General features: G+C 38.7%; 1 protein-coding gene across 5 annotated transcripts; it reads right to left on the bottom strand.

Moving 5' to 3' along the window:
• Positions 1–10: 10 nt before the first annotated feature.
• SAMD9L (sterile alpha motif domain containing 9 like) lies at positions 11–19,094 on the bottom strand. 5 transcript variants are annotated; one of them, XM_054505293.1, is made up of 4 exons: positions 18,883–19,094; positions 15,357–15,559; positions 7,472–7,630; positions 11–5,243 (listed from the first exon to the last, which is right to left on the bottom strand). In XM_054505293.1, exon 4 carries the CDS (start codon positions 5,221–5,223, stop codon positions 469–471), a length of 4,755 nt encoding a protein of 1,584 aa, XP_054361268.1. In that variant the 5' UTR covers positions 5,224–5,243; positions 7,472–7,630; positions 15,357–15,559; positions 18,883–19,094; the 3' UTR covers positions 11–468. The 5 variants fall into 5 exon arrangements, with proteins under 5 accessions (XP_054361268.1, XP_064431337.1, XP_064431338.1 ...); XM_064575267.1 differs by lacking the exon at positions 7,472–7,630 and adding an exon at positions 18,045–18,410 and having other exon boundaries at positions 18,883–19,093; XM_064575268.1 differs by lacking the exon at positions 7,472–7,630 and adding an exon at positions 18,159–18,410 and having other exon boundaries at positions 18,883–19,093.
• Positions 19,095–19,544: the final 450 nt, after the last annotated feature.

Genomic DNA, 19,544 nt, shown 5'->3' with positions numbered 1-19,544 from the left:
GAACAAAATATTTACCTTCCATACATTTTTATTGATACCAAGATGAGGTAAGTGGCACACGGGTCTGGCTTCCTCAGTTTGATTTCCAAAAACTGAGGAGGGCCTTTTCCTTCCGTCTTCATCTTATTTAAATCTCTGCTTTCACAGTGACTAAATAATTCACAATTCAGAATATTCATAACAGATTTTATTGATCTATAATCAGTTATGATGTGACCAGCAGATACCAACTGAATATGTTAGTCTGAAAATGCATTTTAAAACACTGAGCAATCAACTCTACTGTGTGCCAAACTCTGTGTGTAGACACATTTCATGCCCTCAAAAACCTTATAAATCATTCAGGGACACAAAAGCAAAATCGGTGATTTACAGGTAAGCCAATAATGTTATCCAAATGCCAAGGGAATAGAGAGAGGGAATAAAATCATAGATTATGAATAAACATATTAAAGTTAATGTAGCTTCTTAAATTATTTCTATGTCATATGCTTGGGGGCCTTCAATGGAAAATCCTAGGTAGAAGGACACTCTTTCTATGTTCCCACCACTTCTGAGTGGACCCGAATGAACAGGTATCACTGGTATTTTAATTTTTTTCTCTGTTCCATATTCCATAGAGATCAGCTTGCCTTCCGCCTGACCAGTTAGACGACACAGGAGGTCTTTGACTTCTTTTTTTTTCCACGCGTCTCCACTCGGCAAGAGGGAATTTATATTTTGTGCTTTATCAACGTATTGCTCTATCTCGGCCTTGCAAATAAGACTGTGGAGCCCCTTCTTCTTCCCCAGATAAAACAGGGTGCTTGCCTGCGTGGACCTGCACATGCTCCTGTACTGCCTTTTGAAGGTTCTGTTTAAAGATGAAACATACTTTTCCATGAGTTTGGACTCTTCATCTAGTTCTTGATTTTCTGGCCAGAACAGAAGGCAGGCCAAAAAATAAGGGTCTGGATATTGATGAGTTGGTCCTACGGATTGCAACACTTCTCGGAGCTGTTTTTTCAGCATGCTAAGCGGTTGGATGTGCTTGGAGTGGGGTTTTAGACAATTAAGAATAATGTTGGCTAAAATGAAATTTAGTTTCTCCTTTGTCAGCTTATTTGGGTTTTGCTTCAGTAGGAAAAGATACTTGCTCACTATATTTTCCATGTTGGTTGCAGCCTCTTTGTAATTTGGATTAAGATATTCCAGGAGTCCAGAAAACCTATCTGCTCTCAAAGCTTCTAGACCTTTCCTGCAATTCTCCTCTTGGAGTAACTGACTCTCTTTGCTTTGTAGCAAACCCAAATCCAAAGAGCAGAAAAGTTCCCCATATTTCTTGAAACAACGAGTGATTTTCTTTTTTAATGAGATTTCTACTGTTTCTTTTTGGGTGTTTCTCATTTTCAAAAGAACAATATAATCAGTAAAAAAGTCAAAGCACCTTTTCAAATCTGATTGTAAATTTTCTAAGTAGGATGTGAAATTGCTAAGAGCCAAATAATATTCACATTTTGGATTTGTGGGAATCATCCCCTTTCCTGATAAAAAGTCTACCATATCTCTTTTAGATAATTCATTTTCTTTGAGGAAACAGGGCATGAGCTGGAGAATCTGAATAGTGTAAAGACCAACTTCTATTTCACCCAGGAAACCGGACGTGTTGTATGTGTCGTATTTTCTTTGCAACTTCTGTGGTGCCCAGGCCTCCGTTTCATAGGCTTTCCTCTCGGCTTGTTCTTGGGATTTTTTAAAAGCTTTTGAGGCGTTTTCAGCGGCTTCCAGGAGGTATTTTAGATCATTAACTGTAATATCCTTGGCTTTTTTCTTTTCATCCAACCACCATTTGATTTGACTTTTGTAGACTTGACCAAGTGTATCTGAGATATAGGAATTTTTAGGTGCTCTCTTTTTGGCCTGGTTTGCCCAATCCAGAGCATTGCTGAAATTCTTCTCTTTAATGTAGAAATATCTTGCTAAGGCCTGACAAATGAACGCATTTTGTGGGAATCGATGAGTCCCGGCGGTCAAGACCATTTCAATTTCTTCGTTCTGTAAAGCTTCGATTAATGGAGCAAACAAAGTGTCTGTTTCATCCCCGTACTCTTTGCGCTGTCTTGTAAGCAGAAGAGTTTCCACGTCATGTCGAAATTTTTCTCTTCCTATTCCAGAAACATAGAATAAATCCTCCTTTAAGATCTTCAGTGCAATTTGACACGTATTCAAGTTATAGCTTTTTTCCAGTTCTTTCAGACAGAAGATGGCAATCAAAGGGTGAATGATGCGCACACCTGTGTATCTCCCATATTCTGCGACTTCCGTGTTTATTAGAAGTGTAGAATAGGCTCCCATCTTGTGGTCTAGGCTTTCGGGTTCCCAGGGGGTACTAGTGTATATGATTCCCAAAAATATTTCACAGTGTGATACTGAGATTGTAGAATCAGTGACATAAGAGTTGAGTAGAGCCAGGAAAGAAATGAGTTGTCCTTCCTTGCTGTCCACATTCTGTCCTTTTAGGATATTCTGGACTACCTTTTTTATATACATATCATTAAAATTGGTCTTCAAGATCATGAAGGAATAAAAGTTTTCACAGTTCTTGTGTTGCTTTTCAATTTCTTCCAGTTTGGCCTCAAAAGCTCTTTGTTCCTTGGGAGAAAGTTGGTAGGTTAGGGCAACACTGTCTGCTAATTTTGCAGTTTCATCAGGATTCTGGGATCTCATGCAGTTTAAGATAATAACCAGTGTTCTTTCATATCTCAAACCCTTGTCTGCTAAAATGGAATCGATGGCATTCTGCAGGACATAAACGTTTTCCTGGTCTTCAAAATCATCTACAAGGAGAAGAACAGGAAAGTAATCTTCATGGCTGGTTGCTTTATAGGTAATCAATTTGGTCACTTGTTCTACAATTTCTCCAAAATCAGTTGTTTTGTTTTTTAACACAGCACATCTAAAATTCTTCTTTAGGTCCCAGAGAACATTCATAGCCAATGTAGTACCCCCACAGCCTGGATGGTGATAAAGATTGATAATTTTTGCAAATGCTGGTTTAGGAGAGTCTGCCCAGCACTGTATCAGATCTTTAAGCTTTTCATAAATATCCCTTTTGACAAAAGCTGAAGAATAGTTTTCAGAAGAAAAATAGAAGTTCCACCAGGATACTTTGCCACCTCGATAAAAGTGTTCCTCTTTTGATGTCTTAAATTCTTGGAATTTAGTTTTGTCTTTCTCTATGTCTGTGTCTTTACACTCATTTTCACAGAGGATTTCTAGTGCAGTCAGGATATCTTCTTCCTTTTTCTCTAAGATAACCGAAGAAAGTCCATGGGAGGGCAAAAATCTTCTTGATGACTGAGTCACTGGTTTTAGTTTAAGGATAGTACTGTTTATCAGTTCTAACTTTAAAGTGGAAATACTGTGGTTTGTTAATTCATCTGCTGTTGTCAGTCTTGTTTGTAGCAGATCTTTCCATCGTTGATAAATCTGTGGGTTTGCACAAATACACAATATATTTTCCATTCCTTTGAGAGCTTGGTAGAAAGCAAAGAAAGTTTCAATGAGGGGATCTCCTGGGCTTTCCACTGGAGAGAGTAATAGAAACACTACCAAAAATTTCCCTCTTGTCATTATATTTTCATCCGTGAGAAATAAAATCAACTTCCTGACTTCAGAAGCTCTTTCTCTGTGCCATAAATTTGGTTCTAGAGGCTTATGGCTCTCATTTTTCAAGTCTGACCTGCCATTGCAGAAGATCCAGCTGGTCTGCTCATAAAGATTCAAACTAGAAATTTTCTCCCTTATGTTATTTGTCTTTTCTTCAAACTGATTTGGAAAGTGAAGATTTGCTACTCGGCTTTTTTTGTAAGCTTTGACCACCCCCTTGCTCACAGATTCAGGATCAAATTCCAGCACAGCAAACCATTTCATTTCCTTTAGAAAATCTAAGTTCTTCGTTTGATTTGGATGGCATTTATTTGTTACAAGAATGTACCAGCTGTAGTATGAATTATCCAGTGAGTCTCGGTTGCCTATGAGAAGTTTAACCAGCTTTTGTCCTTCACTCTCCTTCTTATTTGCCTTCATTTCATATTCTTCTTCAGCCACTTTTCTAGATGCTACTACTGACTTAAGATTTTGTAAAAAATTTTTGTGAGCTACTTCCCGTTGTTTGACATTGGCCAGGACATCCTTAGAGCTGGGCCCATCTCTCACAAACAGTGAAAAATCTTGGTTTGGTTTCCATGTTTCATTTTTACAACTTTGCATCTTAATTAAGAAATGTTTTTCTTCACATACAGAATGTTTTGGAATAACATCTACTTCAATGACAAATCTGTCAGATGGTGTATTGTTCTGCAGTAGGACTTCCACAAACCTTGGCTCCCGAATGCACTTCTTCGCTTCATTGATATCATTTTCTTCAAAGTATTGTCTGATCATTATATTAAAGTGGTCAATGAAGGCATCCTTACTGGTGACTTTCACACCAACAATTTGTCCGTGGGGTCTGTCCTTGACTCCAAAATGGATAGTGCCATTGGTGCGTGAATTCATACAAGCTGATGCAAATCGGAAGACTTCATTGCTAAATTTCATCTTAATGTCCTTTTCTGTGGCTGCTTCTGTATTTGTGAGGGCTTTGAACTCATGTATTGGGTCTATGAGATTGAGTGGGCCAGTTTCAGGTTGTAGAATACTATGTTCTATGTAACGTTGGCTGTTATGGAACTGATCAAAAGGATATGGCATACAAGTCATCTGTTCAGTTTCTAGCCTATCCTCATTTTGGTCTTCAGTGGTCGCTCCTTCATTTAATGCATCTTCTTTCATAAGAATCGATTCTTGTTCTTTGGTATCTCTGGTCTCTCTGAGATCATGATCAATATTGGATAACACTGATTTTTCCTCTTCCTTTTTTGTCTTTTGTGGCTTTTTTGGGTGTTGTTTTTTGGAGGGTTTTGTATGATCCAATTGTCCAGAATCCTGATTGTTACTTTCAGAGGAACTGTTATTCAATCTGTTATATTTACGTTTTATCAACAGTGCTGGACCCCGGGGTAGTCCCATTTCTCTAAGGTCATTCTCAGTTAATTCCTGCAGGACTAATCCAGTTACTTCTTCAGTGAGCAGAATCTGCCCATATTTTTCATCAATCTTAAGGTCTTTTGTTACCCATTGTTTCACATGCTCTTTGGTCCAGTCGTTGATAATTTCAGGTAGATTTACTTGTTCACTCATGTCAACTTGCAATTTTCTTCCTTGGAAAAAGTAATACAATAAGTATTTTAGTATTATACTTTATCATGGAAATCACATATTCAATTATGTATGTAATTTGATATAAACAACATATATAAAATATTGTTCAAGGCTGACTTTTAAAACTACTTGGTACTTATTCTTAATGTTTTATAGTCCCAATTAGTGCCCTTATTCCCTAGATGATTATAATTGTGATTGTGAAATGAGCAGTAGCTGCTAACTAGGGTGACATATACCTTTATTCACATAGTAATTTTCCTGTTTAGGCTTAACTTGGTGAAGGTTGGGTTTTTGTAACTTAAACCCAGAATCTTAAGTACCACAGGCATTGGTTCCCATAGCTGAATATTGCAAATAAACTTTAAAATATAAAACTGGGTAAGTGGGGGGAGGGGTGCCTGGCTGGCTCAGTTGGGAGAGTGTGTGACTCTTGATCTCCAGATTGTGAGTTTGAGCCCCAGATTGGGTGTAGAGATTAATTAAAGAAAACTTAAAAAAAAAAAAACTGGGTAAGTGGAGGTGGGTTGGGGAACAGGAACCTCCTTTCTCAACTAGGAAGATGACCATCTCTGTTACATAGTGATGAAGCAACCAGTTACCTCATCACCCACTGTCTTTTGGAATTCAAGCTGTTAGGCCACCAAGGTGGAAAGAGATGTGGCAGCAAAATGTCAGGATAATCAATTTGGTTTGCTAATTCTTGTGGCTCTCAGAGGTACCAAAAGAGTTAGCTGTAGTTCAAACTGGCCTGGCCTGACTGAAATTAGATAAGGAAAATAATATGAGTTTTTAACTTTGTTAAAACCCATTCAGCCTATGTAGCAACATTTTTCTAGATATGTCTGCTGAAGCAAGTGAAACAAAAGCAAAAACAAACTATTGGGACTTCTTCAAAATAAAAAGCCTCTGCACAGCAAAAGAAACAATCAACAAAATTAAAAGATAACCTACTGAATGAGAGAAGATATTTGCAAATGACATATCTGATAAAGGGTTCATATTTAAAACATATAAAGAACTTAATACAACTCATTACCAAAAAAACAAATAATCTAATTAAAAATGGGGGGGCGCCTGGGTGGCTCAGTCATTAAGCGTCTGCCTTCGGCTCAGGTCATGATCCCAGGGTCCTGGGATCGAGCCCCACATCGGACTCTCTGCTCGGCGGGAAGCCTGCCTCACCCTCTTCCATTCCCCCCTGCTTGTGTTCCCTCTCTTGCTGTCTCTCTCTCTGTCAAAATAAATAAATAAAATCTTTAAAAAAAATAAAAAATAAAAAATAAAAATGGGCAGAAGACATGAATAGACATTTCTCCAAAGAAGACATACAGATGGCCAACAGACACACGAAAAGATGCTCATCATCATCAGGGAAATGAAAATCAAAACTCTAATGAGAAAGAAGAGGAAGATGGCAGCAGAATAGGAGGATCTAGGTTTGTCACATCCCATGAACACAACTGGATAATTATCAAATCATCCTAAGTATCCCAGGAATCAACCTAAAACAGCAGAACACACATTTTTTTCAAGTGTACACACAACATTCTCCAGAATAGATCACATATTAGGTCACAAAACAGGCCTCAACAAATACAAAAAGATTCACATCATACGATGCACCTTTTCTGACCACAGCACTATGAAACTAGAAGTCAACCACAAGAAAAAAATTGGAAAGATCACACATACCTGGAGGTTAAATAACATGCTACTAAACAATGAATGGGTTAATCAGGAAATCAAAGAAGAAATTAAAAAATACATGGGAACAAATGAAAGTGAAAACACAATAGTCCAAAACCTTTGAGATGTAGCAAAAGTGGTCCTAAGAGGGAAATAATAGCACTACAGGCTTGTCTCAAAAAGCAAGAAAAATCTCAAAATAAACAACCTAATCTTACATCTAAAGGAGCTAGAAGAAGAACAACAAAAAAAGCCTAAAGCCCCAGAAGGAAAGACATAATAAAGATTAGAGCAGAAATAAATGTTATAGAAACAAAAAACACAATAGAACAGATCAATGAAACCAGGAGCTGGTTCTTTGAAAAAATTAATAAAATTAATAAATAAAATAAACCTCTGGCCAGACTTATCAAAAAGAAAACAAAAAGGACCCAAATAATTCACCATGATCAAGTGATATTTATTCCTGGGTTGCAAGGTAGTTCAATATTTGCAAATCAATCAGCATGATACATCACATTAATAAAAGAATGGATACCTGGGGCACCTGTGTGGCTCAGTCAGTTAAGTGTCTGACTCTTGATTTTGGCTCAGGTCATGATCTCAGGGTTGTGAGATCCAGCCCTGCATAGAGCTCTCAGCTGGGCATGGAGCCTGCTTAAAATTCTCTCTTTCCCTCTACCCCTCCTTCCTCCCCCTGCAACAAAAGAAAGGAATGGATAAGAACCATATGATCATTTCAATGGATGCAAAAAAAGCACTTGACAATGTACAACATCCATTCATGATAAAAAAACTCTCAACAAAGTAGGTTTTGAGGGAACATACCTCAACATAATAAAGACCATATATGAGAAACCCACAACTAATACCATCCTCAATGGGGAAAAACTGAGAGTTTTTCCTCCAAAGTCAGGAACAAGACAGGGATGTCCACGCTCACCACTGTTATTTAACATAGTACTGGAAGTCCTAGCCACAGCAATCAGACAACACAAAGAAGTAAAAGGGATTCAAATCTTAAGAAAGAAGTAAGACTTTCACTATTTGCAGATGACATGATACTCTATATAGAAAACCTAAAAGACTCCACCAGAAAACTGCTAGAACTGATAAACAAATTCAGTAGAGTTGTAGGATACAAAATCAAAGTACAGAAATCTGTTGCATTTCTATACAGCAATAATGAAGCAGCAGAAAGAGAAATTAAGGAATCAATCCCATTTACACCAAAAACAGTAAGATACCTAGTAATAAACCTAACCAAAGAGGTGAAAAACTTGTACTCTGAAAAGTATAAAATACTGATGAAAGAAACTGAAGGTGATACAAAGAAATGGAAAGACATTCCATGCTCATGGATTGGAAAAACAAAGATTGTTAAAATGTCTATAATACCCAAAGAAATCTACACATTTAATGTAATCCCTATGAAAATACTAACAGCATTTTTCACAGAACTAGAACGAACAATCCTGAAATTTGTATGGAACCACAAAAGACCCCAAACAGTCAAAGAAACCTTGTAAAAGAAAAGCAAAGCTGGAGGCATCACAATTCTGGACTTCAAGTTATATTACAAAGCTATAGTGATCAAAACAGTAATGGTACTGGCACAAAAATAAACACATAGATCAGTGGAACAGAATGGAAAACCCAGAAATGAACCCACAACTATATGGTCAATTAATCTTCAACAAAGCAGGAAAGACTATCCAGTGGGAAAAAGTCTCTTAAACAAATGGTGTTGGGAAAACTGGACAGCCATATGCAAAAGAATGAAATTGGACCACTTTCTTACACTGAACAAAAATAAATTCAAAATGGATTAAAGACCTAAATGTGAGACCTGAAACCACAAAAAATCCTGGAGGAGAACACAGGCAGTAATCTCTTTGATATCAGCTGTAGCAACTTCTTTCTAGATATGTCTCCTGCAGCAAAGGAAAAAAAGCAAAAATAAACTATTGGGACTTCATCTTCCACACAGTGAAGGAAACAATCAACAAAACTAAAAGACAACCTACTGAATGGGAGAAGACTATCTGATGAAAGGTTAGTACCCAAAACATATAAAGAACTTCCAGAACTCAACAGTGAAAAAATTAATCAGTTAAAAACGGGCAGAAGACATGAATAGACATTTTTCCAAAGAAGACATCCAGATGACCAACAGACACATGAAAAGATGCTCAACATCACTGATCACCAGCAAATAGGAACCAAAACTACAATGAGGTATCTCCTCACACCTGTCAGAATGGTTAAAACAACCCAAGAAACAGGTCAGGATGTGGAAAAAGGGGAACCCTCTTACAATGCTGGTGGGAATGCAAACTGGTGCAGCTACTCTGGAAAATAGTATGGAGGTTCCTCAAAAAATTAAAAATTAAAACTACTATATTATCCAGTAATTCCACTACTGAGTATTTACCTAAAGAATATGGTAACACTAATTTGAAAAAATATATGCACCTCTATGTTTATTGCAGTATTATTTATAATAGCCAAATTATGGAAGCAATCCAAGTGTCCATTGATAGTTGAATGGATAAAGAAGATGTGGTATATACACACAATGAAATATTACTCAGTCATAAAAAGGAATGAGATCTTGCCATTTGCAACAACATGGATAAATCTAGAGGGGATAGTGTATAATGCTAAGTGAGATAAATCAAAGAAAAACAAATACAATATGATTTCACCCATATGTGGAATTTAAGAAACAAAGCAAAAGAACAAGGAAAAAAGAGACAAACCCAAAAAACAGAATTTTAACTACAGAGAACAAACTGATGGTTACTAGAGGGGAGGTGGGAGGTGGGATGGGTGAAGTAGGTGATGGGAATGAAAAGTACACTTATCATGATGAGCACTGAGTAATGTACAGAATTGTTGAATCACTATAGTATATACCTGAAACTAATATAACACTGTATGTTAAGTATACTGGAATTAAAATTATACTGTAATTAAACTAAAATAAAAAAAAACAATTTCAGCCAAAGTTATTGATGTGAGACTAGTGAAGGTCCCACATAATTGTGGGACTTGGCTGAATTGCAAGAACTGAATATCCTGGAACACCCTAGAGCAGGGATTCTCAACTTGGGCTGAGCATTAGAATCACCTGGGACTCCACATTCTGATAATTTAATTGGTTGAGTGTGTGGGAGTAGAGTTCAAGCATAGTACTTTTTAAAATCTGTCAGTGACATTCTCTTGTGCAGATGAGGTGAGAGCCGTTCGTTCTCAAAATGTAGTCTCCAGATCAGCATCATTAGCACTACTTGGAAGCATGGTAAAAATGTAAATTCTCAGGTCCCACCCCCAACCTAGTGAATCAGAATTAAAAAGGGAATCAATAGGATGGTTTAAATAAGGAAAAACAAGAAGGTGAAAATATTATGAGGATAAGTAGATTAAAAGTATTAAGTATCAAACAAACAAAAATATTAAACTATAAAGAGAAAAGACAAACATTTAAAAAGATTTGTAATTTTTTAAATGAAAGATTTACAGATCCCAGTTTAAAAAAGATCATTTTATTTTATTTATTTATTTATTTATTTTTTTAAAAAGATCATTTTAAATGAAAGATTTATAGATCCTAGGTTTTTATATAATAAGTCACAAAGTCTAGCTAAATTGTAAATTTGACCCATCTGTGTTTGGGGTTTCTTGCAGAAGCTTTTCCAGAAGGTCTTCTTGAGGTTGTATGTGAAGGATGAGCTAAACTGAGGCCTCAGCCTATAGCCTTGTGTTAGCCAGAGAAGAAACCATGCCAGTCATTTATGGTGTGAATACCATAGACACTTTAGAATAATTTACCCTGTCTATAGGCATGCTACCGCTGGGCATAGCAGCTTCTGCTTGCTTGTATAAAACTTTTCCTAGTGCCTTAGTATCCTGAATCCTCTTAGTCACTTTGGCTTCATTCTGCAGGACACACCTAGTCCTGAGCCAATTAGCAGAATTAAGCAACTGGCACAATGAACATTATAAACATATTTCGGATTATCGATTCCATTCACTTACAGTGTAGATGGAAGAGGTCTTAGAATTAGCATACATATTGCAACCAGAGATAAATATCATTTGTTTATTCACTCGACAAATATTTATTGAGCACGTATTAGACATCATGCTCAAGAGAACTAGTGGTGACTAAAAGAGATATGAAGTTCTTTCATAAGACTTAGAGTCCAGTGGAGAAAATTTTAAAAAGAAAGAAGAACCATACACACATATATTCAAAACAGTTTATCATGACAAACTGCGATAGTGCTTTGTGTAAGACACAGTAAGGGGCAAAGGATTGGGATCTGTGAGGAGGGGAGGAGTGTCACTAGGAAGAAAGTGGGGACACTGTGCAGGTGAAGTTAAAGTGGAGCTTCTGGAGTAGGGTAGGAGGAAGGTAGAGGGAGCAAGTCTGCGGGACAGAGTGAAGGGAATAAGGAATAGTCTACCTGGAGGGATTTCCAAGGGCCTATCTAGTGGGTCCAAGGAAATGGGTGTGGTGGTGCTCCGCAGTGGGCTGTCCCTGCTTCTGCCCCCAGAGCCAGGTGCTGGCCCTGCCAAAAAGAATTCCTGGGCAGAGGGAATTACTGACCAGGAGATGACTCTTCGAACCCAGGAGACTGGAGCCTCATCCCTGATCCTCCTGTCTCCTCTGCAGAGTCCCTAAGTGTCATTTCGGGTAAGACTGAAGGGAGAGATTCTGCCTTACCTCTTTACAAGCACTATATGGAACCAATAGGATAAACAATTATTAATAAGCATATTCCTAATGAAAGATTTTTTGAAGTCACTTTGGAGAAAAGGCTGGATAAAAAAATGACTGATGTATTATTTTTAAATTTAGTCTTAAAATGTCTCGTACCTTAAAAATTTGCTGAATACTTGCTTTTTATATCTTTTAATATATTTTGACCCCCTTTCTGTAGGCAGCTGAGGGGAAGAGGTACTCATGGCTTCAGACGCTATTCTCATCACAATTTTTGGTGGTTCCATAGACACCTAGATGATCCTTCAATACACTGGCCTTTCTCCCTCTTGACTGCCTCTCGTCCAATGATCTCGACCTCGCCCCAGTTCCACTGTTATGGTCACACTATTGACCTTATCGCAAACTGTTATGGGTTGAATTGTGACTCCCCCCACAAACTCATGTGTTTGTGATAGGTTGAAATGGGGTCACTTATGTCAAGGGGTTTAAGATGGAGTCAGGAGGCCATTAAGGAGATGGGCCTTACACATGTCCTCACTGGTTGAACCATGAACTTTTAAACTGTGCCAGATGGAAAATATTCCAAGGACTCAGTCCTAACACTTACAATTTGCTACTTGCTAGCAAGAGGTTTTGCTTAGTGATAGCCGCAGCAATCAATTATATTCAGTCAAGATTAGTTTTCTGCCACCAACACCAATCAAAAATTCTTTGTAAGCATGTATACAGGCGTTCCCTTTTTGTCTGAAAAATCCCTGACTTTTGCTTAGTGGGACACTATTTGGGTTGTTACCCAAATCTGTGTACTCCAAATTGCAACTCTTTGATCCCAAATAAACTCTCTTGCTTAATGATCACCTCCTGCCAAGTTTAGTTGATGTGACGAAGTTCTAGCCCCAGTACCTTGGAATGTGACCTTTTTGGACATAGGGTCGTTGCAGATGTTAACATGAAGCTGTTAGAGTGGGCCCTAATTCAGTATGACTGGTATCTTTATAGGAAGGGGGAATTTAGCCACAGAGGCACATACACAGTGAGAATGCCACGTGTGGAAGAAGGCAGAGATTGGGGGGTGATCGCTAAGCCAAGGAATGCCAGAGGTTGCCAGCAAACCACCAGAAACTAAAGGAGCCCACAGAAGGAACCGACCCCGCCAACATCTTGATCTTGAAGAACTCCAGCCCCCAGAACTATAAGACAATATATTTCTGTGGTTTAAGCCAGACAGTTTGTGGTACTTTGTTACAGCAGCCCTAGGAAACTAATAGAATCACCAGTGGCTACCAGCCTTCCAGCATCTCAGATTCAAATATCTCCCTCTCACCAGGATCTCCTGCCCCTTAGACTCACTACCTTTATTTATTTAAAAAAAAAAAAGATTTTATTTATTTGACAGAGAGAGATAGAGGGAGCAGGGAGGAGCAGAGGGAGAGGGAGAGCAAGAGAGAGAATCTCAACCAGACTCCCTGCCTAGCGGGGAGCCCCACATGGGGCTGGATCTCACGACCCTGAAATCATGACCTGAACTGAAATCAAGAGTCAGATGCTTGACTAACTGAGCCACCCAGGCACCCCTAGACTCATTGCCTTTAGTGCTCAAATTCTAATATTTCTTTAACACCAAGACCTATAACTTACTGATTCTAGATTCTATTACTCTCTCACTCCTGTCCCCCTGTCCCTGCATCTCCTCACTGCCTCTCCTTTGTAACTAGCTTGACACACATTTTCCTCTCTCATCAAATCTCCAACACCTCCTCACCGTTGTCATTTTCCACTGTAACCCTGCTTCCTATTGTAACTGGGAAATTAAAGCAATCAGAAGAGAGCTTCCCCAAGCTCTTAAAACCATATCTACCACTATCCTGCTTCTTGACTTTTCTTCTGTTACTAGGTCCATACATTCTATTTTAGTTTCTGTTCTCTGAATGGACTGTCCATACCTCTTGCTCTGGAGAGGAGATCCACACATCTCTGGGCATCTCCTCTGGAGATGTTCTCATCACTCTCCACAGACTTGCTCTGTCCAGGTCTGTGGCAATATCTTCTCTTAGTCAGAGTCCTCTCTCACCTTGTCCTCTGGGCACCCCAAATATTATAAGGAAAAGCTGTAGTTTTTCGCTTCTGATTTGGCCAGTGATTACAGTAATTCCACTAGACTCCAGCACTCTCCAAGAAGCAACATATGAAGGGTTTCCTGCTTATCAGCTACTAGATGCTCAGAGATGTGTGTGTGTGTTTGTGTGTGTGTGTGTTTAATGTGGGGATGGTGGGAGGGCTTGTCTTTGTGCTACCTCCCAGGGAGACAGCATCCCCCTCATTTTCTCCTTTATTGTTTGAATTCTGTTAGGAACCACAGGACGATGGGAGCACTCTTCTCAAATTGGAATGGCATTTGTCCTCCCCAAATCTGTCTTTTTATCTCTATCTCACAGGTTCCCCCATTGTTCAAAGATGAAGACTCTTTATAACATCAAAACATTTCTCAGCTGCTCACTGCTTTGATGGGAACTGAGAAGATACATAATGATTTGAGGTTACTATATATTTGGTAACACCGTCACATGAATTTTCCACTCTGTCAGTTATACAAGCATCTTAATCTATGATCCATATTTGGCTGGAACTATGTATTTAATTCAAGGTGACCAGGATTTGGGCAAAAACATTTTAATAATGCTTTGGTGTAACTCTGTGGCCCAATCAGTGTCTTCAACCTTGTTTTGGGTGACGATTTGTGAATATTTATCTAGAATTTAATGTGTTTCACTGTTCAAAGGCCTTTCATGAACATTCTTTGATTAGATTTACATCCTGGAGTGTTGGCATATTTTTTAAACACGAGGGACATTTATGTTTGGCAAGAAGCTACACAGTGTAAATAAAGGGGAAGGGGTCATGATCAGGAAAATAATATCACGATCAAATGTGTCTCCTCTCAACCAACCTGTTTTTTTTTTTTTTTTAAGATTTTATTTATTTATTTGAGACAGAGAGAATGAGAGAGACAAAGAGCACATGAGAGGGGGTAGGGTCAGAGGGAGAAGCAGGCTCCCTGCCGAGCAGGGAGCCCGATGTGGGACTCGATCCTGGGACTCCAGGATCATGACCTGAGCCGAAGGCAGTCGCTTAACCAACTGAGCCACCCAGGCGCCCTCAACCAACCTGTTTTAATTGTATAAGAATGTGGGAATAGAACCAGTGTTGTCTTGGTTAGGTCTTTCTAGCCTCATCTCCAGAGTGTTCCAAATCTAGAAACACTCTGCACCACAGTTGCTGGAAGGTTTCCTTTTTTTTTCTTTTTAAGATTTATATATTCATTTGAAAGAGAGGGAGGTAGGGGAGGGGCAGAGGGAGAGAATGAGAGAAACAGACTCCCTGCTGAGTGCAGAGCATGACTCTACCCCTGAGATCACGATCTGAGCTGAAATCAAGAGTTTGACATCCAACTGACTGAGCCACCCACTTTTTAAAGAATTCTACAGTCAGTGTAAGTTACAGCTAGTGATAGATAAACGTGAAAACAGCAAGATTTCTCATTCTTTTTAGAATTGTTTCATTAGAAGTAGTTCATGTACACTTGAAAATATATTCACTTTCAAAATTCTGCTTTAGTTTTTAGAATGTGTTTTTAAAGAAAACTTTTAAAGCAAGTTGATGAAGCAGGTATCTCTAATGATTAGAAACTTACCAGGGCTTTTCTGAAAACTTCCTGTTTATATCAGCAACCTGAAATAAGTCTTTATGAGGTGCTTTGATCTCAAGCTGTTAGATTAGTTGTCTTTTCTTGAAAATTTGCAAGAGTCATGTCCTGGAAAACATCTGTGTATGAGGAAGTAAAGATGTAGGCAGAACAGATTTGGTCCTTTTCCAGTTTTGCCTTTTGTTGAGGATCTGTTACATTAAAAAAAAAAAATGATATCACAGAAAATTAAAATGCAATTGATTGGACCATTGCTTAGGAAATGTTTATGAGACAGATTTTCCCACTAACTTTCCATTGTGAAAAATTTCAAACATATAGAAGATTTGAAAGAATAACGAAAAGAACATCCTCCACGGAGAGGGCATCTCTTCCTATATTTAAATACTTTTAATAAATTAGATAAATGTCCAATATATGTTGCAGGCATTCTCTTTCCTCCCACATTCCACATTCAATGTGGAACAAATCCTGTAGGGATGTGGTCTCTTCAAAACACATCCCACATCTGACCACCAACCACCACCTCCACTGCTACCAACCCGTCCAAGCCCCCACCTCTCTCCTGGATGACAAGAGTGGCTCCCTCACTTGTTTCCTTCTTGCTATTATTGATCCTGCTGGGGACTTCCTCAAAATAGCAGCCAGAGTGGCCCTGTCCAAATGTAAATAACATGCCAATACTCTGTTCGGTCCCTCCAGTGGCTCTCCATTTGACTCAGAGTGAAAGCCTAGCTCATTATAAACTATAAAGCCTCACATGACCTGGCACCCTGCTACCCTTCTGGTATTACATCTTACTTTCATTTCCCTTTCTAAAGCTGGTCCAGCCCCCTTGTTGTTACTGCTTTTGGCCTCCAGCTCCTTTTGTCTCCCCGGGAGGTTCCTGGATACCTGTGGGGCCCCTTCCCTCCCTTCCCTCAGGCCTTTCATCTCCTATCTTCTCACTGAGGCCTGCTTGGCCAGCCTGCAAGAAAACTTTATTCCATCTCCAATATTTCTGATCCCTCCTCTGGTTTCTTTCTTTCTTTCTTTTTTTTTCTTCCTTTAAATATATATACTTAGGATTTATCACAATAAAGTATTCCAAATATTCCTACTTATTTATCTTGTTTCTTTTTCTGTCCCCACCCATTATTCTGTGTGCTTCATGAGGACAAGGATTTTGTACATTTGTTCGTTTTGTTCGCTATTTTACAGTGCCTAGCACAGAGTAGCTGCTTAACAAAAATTTGTTGAATGAATAACATTTTCTCGGGGTCGTTTAAAATAAGGAATTTTTGAAAACTCTTGAGTTAGCCGTGTCTGTGAGTCAAAGGACCAAAGGACTTTGCTCGTTTCACTAGGGCGGTTGAATCACTAGGGCAATTCTTTCACTTGGTTTGAATCCCAGACAGAAATCTAAGAATATTTGTTTACTGTGTTGCTCATTAGGTCACAGCTAACTCTAGCTTCAATCATCTGGGCACAAAGAAGGGAAAGGAAATTTTGTCAAAAGGAAAGAAAACTTAATAAGTATGTGTCTCCTGCAGTCCTTCTAGGTACCCCAGTTTCACAACATCCTATAACATTTCTGCTGTGTCACTCACAGTTCCCAAATAAGGTCATTTCTCATACTGGGCTGGGCCTCTCTTCTGGAGCCTTAGCACCACGGTTGTTTTCATTTGCTGCTGGTGTTCCGGGGAGCTGATCTCCTGGGGAGGGCCTTACCCCTTTCCATAGACACGGTCTTTTCAGATCTGCTGCAATACCTTCTCTTAGCCAGAGTCCTCTTTCAGTACTTTAACCACGTACCCTCTCTCAGGATTTCCTAAAGACTGGGAGGACAGATTCCAAATTCTCTCTTTTGTTTTAGACAGGTGATTATTTCCAATAAGGCCCAACATTCTACAGTTTTTTTTGTTTGTTTGTTTTTTGTTTTTTGTTTTTAATTTTTAGTAAGCTCTACACCCAACGTGGGGCTCAAACTCACGACCCAGAGATCAAGAGTTGCACGCTCTTCTGATTGAGCCAGTCAGGTGCCCCTTTTTAATTTTTTTTTAAAGTTAATTTTTTAATTTTTTAAAGGCCTAACATGCTAGAAATGAAGCAGCACATCAGGGATTTCCCTCTGCAGTACATCCCTTTTTCTTACAGCTTTCAGGCCTCTATACACAGCCAGTGACTCACTGTGTGTTGTGTTCTGTGCTGCAAGGGGGAATTTTGTGCCACCTAATAGACGGCAGCTTTCTCTCACTTCTTTTTGATCAGTTTCTGCCAATAGATACCAGGGAGACAGAAGCACTCTCCTCAGATAAGATCACAGACATTTATTCCCCAAATCTGGAGCCTTTTTTTGTTAAATGGAAAAATCAGCAATACTTTGTCTTAATATGATATACTAAACTCTTTAATAATATCCTCGGACCTATTATAATGTCAAAAGTTTCTCAACCCCCCTCTCCAGCTCATGACAGCAGTGTAAACATATAACGATTTGAACCTATTACATTCAATAATACTTTTAAAATAGTTTATACTCTATCAATCATAAGAGCATCTGCATATATATTGTTGGAGCTAAGTAAAGATCAAAATGACTGGTGTGGTCAAATTTTGAGGCTGACTTGACATAATTCTTGGCTTCCGAGGGGCCCTCATCTTCCTGTTTGAAACAATGATAAACACAGATCTTACCGGTAATAACATTAATTATTGGCAAAGGAGTTATAGAATGCCATTCTCCAGCAACTACTCCAGTTTTCTCTCTCTAGCATCGAGCAAGAAGCACCAAATCATCAGAGCACTTACGGTCCAGCACTGGTGCCCACCCACTCTCATCTCAGGGGGTCCTCGGAGCACCCCAGGTATCGATGCCCTGAGGAGTTCTGTTCTGCAGGACTCTTAGAGCTGACCCTGGGGAGAGATGCTGTAGAATCCTGATGCTAGTCTGGGAGGGCTACACACACCCCTTCTGCAGGTCTGACGAAATGAAACCACACACAAGCAAGTTAAGTTTCATTTCCTGAGGTTAAGTTTCCATTTCGGTTTTTAACCAGATTGCTGTTAAAAAAAAAACCGAATGTGAAGGGAATTCTTACAAAGAAAAAAACACTTTGGAGAGTGTGATCTTTGACTAAATGTAAAACCTCTAATAACATCTTAAGTTATGGAAGACAGAATTTTGTATAATTGTACACGACCACAGTTTCCTTTACGACCTTTAATGTTTCCATTCCTGAACTTTGCATTGTTTCTCCGTTGTTTTTCCCACTGCCCTCCACGATCTGGGAAAACTTCTCACCACTCCGAGTACACGTTAAAGGTACATTTCTTTTTAGAGAAGCATTTACAAAGTTAGCCTCAGTTAAATATGTCGGTATGTATTTATATTTCTAATTACTTTCAATATCTTTACAAGCAAGCATTTATCTAGGAACACATGTGTTTATATAAAAAGTACAGCTGGAGTTTTAAAAAAAAATAGCTGTCCCATAGGCAGAAAATATAAAGGTTTAATGATGCAGTAACTTACCAGGATTTTCCTGAAAACTTCCTTCTTTTTATATCAGGAACTTGAAGCAGTTGATTTTAATCTTCGTTTTCTTAATCCTTTCCTGATGGCCAGGAGACAAAAGATTGTAAGATCCTTTTGAAAAACTAAGCAAACTAAGTTGTGGAGTTCTCTGGTCTGGATACTCTGACTCCTCTGAGGGTGTGTAAGATGTGCTGTGAAGGGATAGAATGAGGAAGTAGAAATGCAGGGAGTTTCAGTTTTGCTTAAGAGTGGTTTATTTGGATTTGGAAGGATGTAAATATCAAAAAGTTAACATCACAGAATATTATCAAAAAATTTGAACCATTGTTCATCAGACAGAATTTTAAGTCATAAAAGTTAAGAAATTGCAGTGGGAAGACACTTACAGGAAAAAAAATAAATACAGGGGAGAACATTAAAATCTCAATCTAAGTGCCTGTTATGGGATGACTTGTGCTCCTCCAAAATTCATATGTTGAAGTCCTAACAGAATGTGACTGTATTTGGAGATCGGGTCTTTGAAGAGACAGTTAAAAGGAGGTCACTAGGGTGGGCTCTAACATATCTGTTGTCTTTGTAAGAAGAGATTAGGACACAGACAAACACACAGAAACAGAAAAGACCACGTGAAAATACAGGAAAAAGAGAGCTATCTATAA

This window comes from Mirounga angustirostris, unplaced genomic scaffold, assembly GCF_029215605.1.
Source record: "Mirounga angustirostris isolate CCGP_5_RB_7025 unplaced genomic scaffold, mMirAng1.0.hap1 SCAF_12, whole genome shotgun sequence".
Lineage (NCBI taxonomy): Eukaryota > Metazoa > Chordata > Mammalia > Carnivora > Phocidae > Mirounga > Mirounga angustirostris.
This window is presented reverse-complemented; position numbering and strand designations above follow the sequence as displayed.

Excerpts from the sequence above, each read along its gene's own strand:
- SAMD9L (XM_054505293.1), bottom strand. The coding sequence starts at position 5,223 with ATGAGTGAACAAGTAAATCTACCTGAAATTATCAACGACTGGACCAAA.